The sequence below is a fragment of the Haliaeetus albicilla genome, chromosome 12 (assembly GCF_947461875.1).
Source record: "Haliaeetus albicilla chromosome 12, bHalAlb1.1, whole genome shotgun sequence".
Classification (NCBI taxonomy): Eukaryota; Metazoa; Chordata; class Aves; order Accipitriformes; family Accipitridae; genus Haliaeetus; species Haliaeetus albicilla.
The window spans coordinates 42,996,146-43,006,215 of NC_091494.1; the positions used below are offsets into that span (position 1 = coordinate 42,996,146).

The following is a 10,070-nucleotide window of genomic DNA, read 5'->3' on the forward strand; positions in this document are numbered from 1 at the left end:
GTGGCCCCGGTGAGGCGGGGAAGAGAGGCTGCCCTGGCCAGGGCTGTCCATAACAGCTGTGGGATGAGGGTACGGTGCCCCAGACCTGCAGAGCCCATGCAGGAGCAGGCCCAGGCAAGGCTGTGGGTCAGGTTTGTGCTCCCGTCCCCTTTCCTTGCCAGCCACCTGGCTCCTCGCAGCCCATGGAGGCTCTCTTGGACCTTCTGGGGTATAAAATTGGAGCTGCTGGAACCACAGACCAGGATGAGCTGGGCCCGCTGGGCATATGCCAGCGGCTGCTGCAGGGAGCCCGTGATCTGCCACCCCACTGCCTGATAGTGCTGCCTCTGCGGGGCCCCAGGGCTGGGGAGAGGGTCCCAGTGGGGGACGTGGGCCCAGGCTGGCAGCTGCCCTGCCAGGCTGAGGCAGCCGCAGCTTTTCCTTGCCCCCCGCAGAGCTTTGGGCTGTGTTCCCCGCAGCCCAGGGCACTGGCATCTCTGTGCCAAGCACTCCCTGGCACAGGCAGGGACCGTGTCTCTGGGCCAGGCCACTGCCCTGGCAAGCTAGTGTGAGGTCAGTGCTCATCTGGGACACTCGTCAGTCGTGTCCCCGATTAAGGCAGCAGAGGCTAATTACTGCCATATGCCGGGCATGATCTAAAGGGATTAGGGGGTAATATTGTTAACCTCTGAATCTCTTCCTTCCTGCACGCTTGGAGCATGGTGATGCTGCAGGGGGATTAGCAGCGGGGTGCAGCCAGCCCCCTCTGTGAGTGCCCCCACGCTGGTTCAGCCCCCGGCAGCACTCAGGTTGGGAAGAAGGGAAGGAAGGAGGGACTGCCAGGGCCTCCTGGGGGAATGGCCCTGGGGCTGGCTCCTGCCTCCTCGAGCCCCAGTCCATGGGGATGTCCTGCCTGCTCTTGGAAGTGGGAAGGAAGGGCAGTCGTGGGCCCCAGCCTGCCGTCAGGGCTGGGGGGGCCAGAGGCTTTGGGAGGGATGGAGGCAGCTCCTGTCTCAGCATGCTCTCTCCCCTCAGCGGCTGAAAGATGAGATAGCAGAAGTGACGAATGAGATCGAGAACCTGGGGTCCACGGAGGAGAGGTGAGTCCTCTGCTGACGCGACAGCCCAGGGTCTCAGCTGAGCCCCCTCCCCTGCAGCCTGGCCGGCCCTGAATGCCGGCTCACTCGCACTGTGTGGGAGCCGTGGGCAGCTGAGTGGTGCAGCACCCTGAGGGCGCTGGTGTGGGTGGCTTTCCCAGGCATTCTGAAATCCTTGGAGCGGTAGCAGGATCCCAGTCTGAACCGCTGCTCCAAAGGTCTGTTTTTCCAAGCCTCAGCCCCTCTGTCTAGCCACAGTGACTGTCGGACTTTGTTATTCTGAGCTGGCACAGGCAGTGCCAGCCTGGGATTAGGGGGTCCCGGCAGCCGACAGGAGCTGACTCCCAGTGTCGTTTCCAATCACCCACTGGTGCATGAAGGCTGTCACCCTCATGCCAGCCCCACTGGGGCCTGAAGGCTGCTCTCCCCAGAGCCCCACTGCACCCAGCTTGCCCTAGCCTCCCTCTATACAGAGGTGACCTGCAGGGATGCTGTACCCAGCACCCCTTCTGCACGGAGTGACCCCGTGGACGGGGCACGGCAGCTCCTCTTTGCTCTGGGCCCTGGCAGGCTGAGAGCAGCCCCATGCTGCTCCGCTGCAGAGCGGGGCAGAGACATGGAGCGGCGCGCCAGCTTCACCCCGTGCAGGTTCAATGCAAGAGGCCTGGCCCGGTCAAAGTTGCTCGCCTCCTGTTCAGTCCAGGCTGACCCCTCCCCACAGTGCTCTGCCTGAGGGGCGAGGGGGTGGGCAGGAGGCAGCCAGGTCCTTCCTGGGCGCTCAGAGCTGCTTTGTGCCTTGCAGGAAAAACATGCAGAGGAACAAGCAGGTGGCCATGGGCAGGAAGAAGTTCAACATGGATCCCAAGAAGGTACTGTGGGGTGGGCTGGGTGGGGAGTGGGGCAGCAGGCTCCCAGTGAGACTGCATGGAGGGGGCCTTCACCAGCCTATCATCTGGTCCGTGCTGGGCTCTGTGACCCTGCAGTTGGGCTGCCTCGCTGCCCTCTGGGGTGAGGGCAGAGCCAGCACCCAGGGCAGGGGCTGAGGAGGCATCAGACAGGCTGGTGGGGTCAGCAGCAAGCACCTCTTGCACTGCTCCAGGGCATCCAGTTCCTGATCGAAAACGACCTGCTGAAGAACACGTGTGAGGATATTGCTCAGTTCCTTTACAAGGGAGAGGGCCTCAACAAGACAGCCATCGGTGACTACCTGGGCGAGAGGTACGCTGGCCTGGGGCAGCTCACATCTCCTGAGGATGCCCTGGGCTCTCACTGCCTCAGAGATGGGACACTGCAGTTCTTTGAGCTTATGGGGAAGCTGAGTGGGGTACATGGGGGCTGGGCACCCTGAGTGCCAGGGCCAGATGGGTGGCTGTTTGATCCATGGCTGGCACTTGCAGGAGACTGGTGTGTGCAAACCAGCCCAGGACTTGAGTCGGGGTGTAGCTGCAGGTCTCCTCCAACAAATGAGCAGAGTCTGAAGTGGGGCAGGGAGAAGTAGGGCTGCTCGGCAGTCACAGGACTTGCTGATCATCCATCCCTCGTGCTCTGGCTTTGTTCCTGCAGGGACGAGTTCAACATCCAAGTCCTGCATGCCTTCGTGGAGCTGCATGAGTTCACTGACCTCAACCTTGTGCAGGCCCTGCGGTGAGCGAAGGGGGACAGGAGCTGAGCCACGTCTCATCAGGGGAGACGGGCGGTGGGCTGGCAGGGGGCCATAGCGATGTGAGTGTGTCCGGAGGGCGCGTGGAGCCCCCAAAGCAGCACCATGCTTTGCTCTTCACAGGCAGTTCCTGTGGAGCTTCCGGCTTCCTGGGGAGGCGCAAAAGATCGACCGGATGATGGAGGCCTTCGCCCAGCGGTACTGCCAGTGCAACCCCGGCGTCTTCCAGTCCACAGGTGAGTGCCTGCCCTGGCCCCCCTCCCTGGCCGTCCTGCCTTGCAGCTGACTTTTCCCTCTGTTCCTCTAGACACCTGCTATGTGCTCTCCTTCGCTATCATCATGCTGAACACCAGCCTGCACAACCCCAACGTCAAGGACAAACCTACAGCGGAGCGCTTCATCGCCATGAACCGTGGCATTAACGATGGGGGAGACCTACCTGAGGAGCTGCTTCGGGTGAGGGATGGGACATGGAGGGACCGGGCCAGGGCTGTGGAGCTGGCCTGTCGTAGGGCTCCTGGGTGGAACAGAGCTGATGCTGTGTATTGTTGTACCAGAATCTCTATGAAAGCATCAAGAATGAACCCTTCAAAATCCCTGAGGACGATGGCAATGACCTCACCCACACCTTCTTCAATCCCGACCGGGAGGGCTGGCTCCTGAAGCTAGGTGAGTGCTGGCAGACAGACAGATGCGGCCTGGGGGGGGCAGGCTTTCCCCAGGGACAGAGCTGGGCCATGGGTGTGATGCCCCTGGGCTGCGCACCTCGCCTGCTGGCCTGGCTTCTCGGAGTGTGGCCCTGTGGAAGGGCAAGAGGCTGCTGACAGGGGCACAGCCCCCATGCAGAAGGCATCCATACGTCCAGCAGCCCTCTGTCTTCCCTGGGCTGGGCAGCAGGAGCGGACTCACAGTTGACGAGGCCCTGCGGTGCGTCTGGGTGGGCGTCCCAGGGGATTCTGCCTCTAGGTTGGGCAAACCGCGGGGTGCAGAGCTGGTACTGGGGTCCGATGTTGGCACATGGAGACCGCGAGGCCCTTCTCATCACCGAGTCACAGCAGGGTCTTGTTGGAGCAGGCCCCCGGGAGTGAGCAGCGAGCTGCCCCAGGCTGCGTGCGTCCCCCCCTCCATGCCACAGACTGGTCCCTGCCTCACCTTCCCACAGCATTATCACCTCCGCATCCCGGCTCCACATGCAGGCAGCGTGCATGGCATCCCCGCGGCCCCGCTGCACAGCCCGGCTCTCGCGGCCGGCAAGCCCACCCCGTGCCCTGGCTCCTGTGGCTTCTCCTCTTGGCAGCTCTGGGGAATCCCCTGCCCTGGTTAAGCGAGGGGGGACGGGGTGCTGGCAGGAGCGGGGTGTGGTGGGGGCCTTTCCCTGGGACTCTTGCTAGGGTCGGGACTCTGTCCTCTCACCAGGGGGTGTTTCTGCCATATTGCCACCCCTTGGGATGGGAGAGGGGCTTTACCCGCCCCTGTGCCCTGACTGGTGCAGAGCCCGGCCCTGGGGCTGAGCAAGGGCCATCTGCCCCCTGGCTCTGGGGCAGGGAGATGTGGGGGAGAGCCCCAAACTGCCTCTCCTGTCCCTGAGCAAGCCCAGCACTCTGCTGGCAGAAGGGCCCCATGCACGGCAGGTTGGCACCTGCTGCTGTTGGGGCTGTTGGCGGCTGGGGGGGGGGTGCAGAGAGGCGGCAGAGCAGCCGTGAGCCCCAGCCCAGCTGCTGCAGCTCAGCCCACTCATGGGGCAGGGAAGGGACCCCATGGGGAGGCCATGGGGCAGGGGGAACCAGGCCCTGAGCCCCTCCAGCCGAGGAGATCTGTCCCGCAGAGCCACAGCGAGCCAGGGCAGGTTGGCCCCCGCGGCAGTGCCGCTGGCCTGGCCCCTCACGGCTTCCCTGCTACAGCCCTGCCCCACTGACACACGCGGGGCGAGGGGGGTTCTTTGGGGTTTCCTCTTTTTTTTTTTTTTTTTTTTTTCCTTTTTTTTAATTTTCTTTTCTCCCTCATTTGTATGTTTCCATGATTTTGGCTCTTCCTTTCCTTGCCCCCAACTCCAGGAGGTACGTACCCCTCTCCCCGCTCTGCTCACGCCGCTGGGGCTTCGTTTCCTTTTCGTTTTTAATTGCTGGTGATTAGTCTCATTGCTGCTGCTGCTAACCACCCGCACCACCCCGGGGACCTCGCCTGCTGAGGGGACAGCCCTGCTCCCGTCGCTGCCAGGGCAGGGATGTGGGGTACCGGCCTGACGGATGCCGAACGCTCCCACAGGCCTGCCGGCCTCTTCCGCTGCCCTGGTGCACCCCACAGCCCAGGGACGGATGAGGCCACGGCCGCTTCTCCTTGCCCAGCCGCCGGCGGGGGCCACCCGCCCGTCCGTGCTTAGCCGTGTCTGCAGGCAGCTCAGCCCAGCTGCAGCGGGTCTTTGCCTATGGTGCCACGAGGGATGGGGACAGGTTTGAGGTGCCCTCAGGAAGGGCCCCAGCCTCTGTCTGGGGGGGGTCAGGGGTGCTGAGTGCCCCAGAGCGGGATGGGAGCAGGCAGGAGCTGTCTGCGTGGTGCCCTGTGCCACGCTGGGAGTTTGCGGCAGTCCCCATGCTGGGTGCTGGCACTGCCCTGGCTCCACCACCTGCAGCCCTGGGGAACATTGGTGCTCCCTCTGGGCCTGCACTGGCCCTCGGTCCCGTATGGCTCTGGAGACCCTGCCCAACCCCATGGGGCCCAGCACCCCTGCGGTCCCTAAAGCCCGGGATCCTCCTGTGCTCCCCGTGCCGCAGGACCCTGCCCTGGCGCGTGGCCTCTTGCTACCCGCAACCCCAGGAGAGGAGGTGGCTCTGGGAAGGGCCAGGGGCTGGAGAGGGTCAAGCCCCAGGTTTTGGGGTGGGGTGGGCTTGGCTGGAGGGAGGCAGAGGAGCTTTTTCTAGGAAGCGCTGGCCCCAGCTGGGACTGGGGTGGGCGGCCAGCTGGCATGGGGGAGCAGGGAGGCATGGGGCCTTCCTGGTGGGGCGGAGGAGAAGACCACGGCCCCCAGCACACACAGTGCCTTCTTGCATCCGTGCTGGACCCGGACAGCACGGCCTGGGTGTTCGTCCCATGGTGGCAGCACATCTGGCACCACCGCAATGGCCAGAGCACACCGGTGTGGCAGAGGGGGAGCTGAGCCCAGGGGTGAGCAGTCCCTGAGCCCAGGGAGCGGCTTCTCCCTCTGTGGTGGCCGTTGTGAAACTCCCTCTGATCAAGTCCATGAGCTGTGGCCCTGGGCTCGTGCCTTGCTCTGGCACCAGGCTGCATTGGCCAGGATGCAGCGAGACCGTGGTCCGTGTGAACAGAAAGTCCCTGTGTTCCCCCAAGAGCTGCCTGGCTGCAGTGTCCTCTGGCCACGCCAAATCAGTGTTTTGGGTGGGAATGGGTGCAGTGCTTTTGGCCCGGCACCCCACCACCTTCCACCTCCATCCTCATCCGTCTGCTTTCCGCTCCTGCTCGTGCCCTGCCCGGCGTGGTGTGTGCTGCCTGCTGCTGCTGTGCCCGGTGCCCGCCGGGCTGCCTGGCTCTGCTTGCGCCCCGGTGCCCGGTGCTTGTCTGTGTGTGTCTGCGTGGGCTCCAGCTCTGCCGTAGCCTCCATGTGCCGCGAGCCTCCAGGCGCGTGCCCTGGCTGCGCTCCGCCGGGGCTGCGCCCAACCTGCTCCTCTCTGCTCCCAGGAGGCAGGGTGAAGACGTGGAAGCGACGCTGGTTCATCCTGACCGACAACTGCCTTTACTACTTCGAGTACACGACGGTCAGTGACCTTTGCTTGGGGTGTGCTGGGCCGGGACAGGGAGGGGGGCTGGATTCGGCCCAGTGCTCACCTGCCTGCGTGGCATGGACCAGGCGCAGCATCCCAGCCGGCATGGGGCTGGCCGCTCACCTCCTGCCCTGCTGGGGTGCCGGTGACTGCAGGGGTGCAGGATGCGGCCCTCTGGCCTGGCAGCACTAGATGCCTGTTCAGAGGGGTGTTTGCAGCATCCAGCCCTGCCCAGAGCATGCAGGTGGGTTTTGGCGGTGTTCAGCCTACAGCTAAAGCCTCTGCTTGGCCCCACCAGGATAAAGAGCCCCGTGGCATCATCCCGCTGGAGAACCTGAGCATCCGTGAGGTGGAGGACTCGAAGAAACCTGTGAGTGCCGCAGCAGGGTCCCCCGGGCTGGAGGGGCAGCCCTTGTGCTTTGTTTGGGGCAGGGAAAGGCAGGAGGTGCAGCAGCCCCCCAGGGATGCCCCTGGGAGAGGCAGGAGGGCCCTGCAGTTGTCACCTCCACCCATCATGGCAGCTGGGTGCAGACACTGCGGTGTCCAGGGCTGGTGGCAGGTCATGCCTGGGGGCCATGGGGTGACAATCACAGCATGTCCATCCCTCTCTGCTGCATTGGGGGTGGCTGTGCTAGGGGACCGCCTGCAGCCCTGGTGCTCTGCCTCGTCCCTCCCAGCCTGGGGTCCCCTTTGGAAGTGGGGGCTGCCTCTGAACGGTCTCCTCCCTCCCAGAATTGCTTTGAGCTCTACATCCCCGACAACAAGGACCAGGTGATCAAGGCCTGCAAGACGGAGGCGGACGGGCGAGTGGTGGAGGGGAACCACACGGTGTATCGCATCTCCGCCCCCACGCCCGAGGAGAAGGAGGAATGGATCAAGTGCATCAAGTGAGTGCTTGGAGGAGCAGGCGGCAGGGCGCTGGGCAGGGGCACAGCAGGGACCCGTCTGCTGTGCTTGAGGGTGGGCTGTGCTTCCCGGGGCACCCTGCAAGGATGGGGGGGAACAAAGGGACCTGCCTGAGGCCCTGAGAGGCAGGACAGACCCAGTTTTTGCCTGGCCATGTGGCTGACTGGAGCCCTCGTTCCCTCTGCCAGGGCAGCGATCAGTCGGGACCCTTTCTACGAGATGCTGGCTGCCAGGAAGAAGAAGGTCTCCTCCACCAAGAGACACTAGCAGCCTCCACTGGCCCTGCAAGGCTGACGTGCCCCCGGCAGCCTGAGCTTCTCCCCTCCCCGGAGGGCTGCGGGGCTGGGGCTGCACTGCAGCCTGGCCCTCGGGGGCCCAGGACCCAGCTTCAGCTTCGCAGTTTCTTTACTGTGGGGAGGAGGAGGGGGCACAGGCATCCCGGTGGCTCTGGCCCCCCATCACTGCCTCATTTCTAGGAAAGCATCTTCATGGGCTGGAGCTGGGACACTGACACCCCTGCGTTGCAGGGAGCCCCATCCTGCCCCGGGCTCGGCTGCAGGATGGGGAGTGCTGCATGTGTGTACTGTCCTCCCCTCCCGCCTCAGCCAGCCAAGGCGCCATGGGCACCCTCCCTGCTCCCGATCCTCCCAGCAAGCATGCAGCCGCACATGCCACTGGGTCCCCCCAGCAGCCATGTCCTGAAGCACTTCGGGTGTCCCATAGGGAAGGCAAACGGCTGCTGGTTAGCAGCTGGCGGTTTTGGGGTGCTGCAGGTGCCGGGATGAAGTGTGGCAGCCCCAGGGCAGCTGGGGGGGGGGGGGCCCGAGGAGGCATGACTTCTGGCTCTCGTTGTAGCGGGCCTGGGTCTGTCCTGGGCTTCCCCATGCTGCTGCCTTGGAGCCTCCCAGCTGTCGCCTGCACCAGGGATGGTCCCTGCGGGCGCAGGGACGGCTGCAGGGCCGGGAGTTGTCACCGTCAACGGTGTGCAGTGGTGCCACATGGGGCACAGACATGTCCTTGCCAAGCCGTGGGGTGCCGGAGCTCAGATGAGAGCCCCTGTCCAGCAGCACCAGCTGGCATTGCCCCCCAGCATGTCCTTGCAGCACAATCCCCTCAGTGAGGGGCAGGGGAGGCTGTGCCAGGAGTGACTGTCGTCTCCTCGAGCACAAGCCCTTGCTCTGGAGCGGGTGGTGAGAATGTGCCCAGAGCCTGCACCAGGGATGGCTGCTGTTGGGGGGGTCCAGCCAGGCCAGGGGCTGCAGCCCCCCTGCCTCTGCCTTGCAAACGCCCGTGTCTTGTCCTGTTCCCCTGGCCACTGCGCACGGTCTGGAGAGAGGCGCCTGGATCAGTATTAGTCTATTTATCAGAGGTGTAAATACTCCTGTATAGTTTTCTCCTTTTAGATTATTTTGTATGTTGGGTCGTTCTGTGCAGAGGCCTCTCTGGAGGGTGGGGGGTGGCAGGATTTTTTATTCTAACTTTTTTTTTTTTTTTTTTTTTTTTGCCACGGCCTTGTGAACTAGTGCTGAGGATCTGCAGCAAATAAACACTGAACCGCGCTCAGCCTTAGCCTCCTGTAGTCTGTGTGCGGCTCGGGACGGGCAGGAGCCCCCAGCCATCCCCCGCCTTGTGCCCCAGCTTTGCAACCAGGTTCATGCTTCTCCCAGGACCAAGATTTCAGTGCCCGGTGCTGCAATGTGTTACATTGCTGCCAGCTTCATCCACTGCTGCCAATGTGGTCCTGGTTTGAGCCTCCACCTGTTCCTGTCCAAAGCCTCTCATTTATTGGTGTGCTGGGAGGTGTTTGTGTGGCTTGTGCCCTCACCAGCTCCCCATAGCTTCCCCCTGACCGCCAGGAAGGTGCCTCGGGGACCTTGCTGCAGGGCACAGGGTGGCTGTGCCAGGGCAGGATGGCTCCTGGTCCTGCATCCTGCATGCCACCTGCCTGGTGTGCAGTGGGGCTGGCACTGAGCTTGGCTGGGCAGGGGGCTGGCTGCCCACCTGCAGGGACCTGTGGGCTGGACTGTGTGGTGCCAGACCCCCCCAGCTGCACAGCAGCACACGCTGTACCGGTGAGAGGGGCCTGGGACAAGGCGGGTGGTGGGGCATCCCCTCGGGTACCCCTCGCTGACAGCCCAGCTCTCGTCTGGCAGCTGTGGGATGGCAGAGCGCCTGGGAGAGGAGGGGTCCTGCCCTGCCTGTGATGGGGTCTTGGGGGGGGGGGGGAGATGGTACCCAGGTGGTACCGGCTGTAAATGGGAATGTGATCAAAAGCTATGTCAGGGCCAAGGGCAAGCCGGGAACTGCAGAGCCTGTGCTGGCTGTGCTGCTGCCACCAGGGCTGGAGGAGGCTGGTCCGGCCAAGGAGAGACACGGACCATGGCGGGGAGCCTGGCAGAGCAAGGGGGAGCCCCTGCCACGGACCCTGCCTGCCCCGTGCCTTGGATGGGGCAACCCTTGGCACCACAGTGTGAGTCTCGCCGGGGTGGTGGATATGTGGGCAAAGAGCCTTTGCTGAGGGACGGCAGGCAGGGATGCTGAGGGGTTGGGGGCTACCCTGCAGTTCCAAGGCAGTTGGGTCTGCAGCTGGTGTCGGTTGGGGCTGGGGCTGGTGTCGGTTGGGGCTGGTGTCGGTTGGGCTGTGGATGGTGG

At 64.0% G+C, this 10,070-nt stretch overlaps 1 protein-coding gene across 4 annotated transcripts in view; it reads left to right on the forward strand.

Annotated features, from left to right (window-relative positions):
- The window catches only part of CYTH1 (cytohesin 1), a 19,217-nt gene extending 10,236 nt beyond the window's left edge, over positions 1 to 8,981 (forward strand). For 2 of the 4 annotated variants that reach the window (XM_069799500.1, XM_069799501.1), the window contains exons 3-13: positions 1,015 to 1,079; positions 1,879 to 1,945; positions 2,176 to 2,294; positions 2,640 to 2,720; positions 2,860 to 2,972; positions 3,044 to 3,192; positions 3,294 to 3,405; positions 6,430 to 6,506; positions 6,811 to 6,882; positions 7,245 to 7,399; positions 7,607 to 8,981. In XM_069799500.1, coding sequence (XP_069655601.1) covers positions 1,015 to 1,079; positions 1,879 to 1,945; positions 2,176 to 2,294; positions 2,640 to 2,720; positions 2,860 to 2,972; positions 3,044 to 3,192; positions 3,294 to 3,405; positions 6,430 to 6,506; positions 6,811 to 6,882; positions 7,245 to 7,399; positions 7,607 to 7,685 — 1,089 coding nt within the window. In that variant the 3' untranslated portion in view covers positions 7,686 to 8,981. Of the gene's footprint in view, positions 1 to 1,014; positions 1,080 to 1,878; positions 1,946 to 2,175; positions 2,295 to 2,639; positions 2,721 to 2,859; positions 2,973 to 3,043; positions 3,193 to 3,293; positions 3,407 to 6,427; positions 6,507 to 6,810; positions 6,883 to 7,244; positions 7,400 to 7,606 lie in introns of all 4 variants that reach the window. The other 2 variants (XM_069799504.1, XM_069799502.1) reach the window with 1 other exon arrangement.
- The last annotated feature ends 1,089 nt before the right edge of the window (positions 8,982 to 10,070 follow it).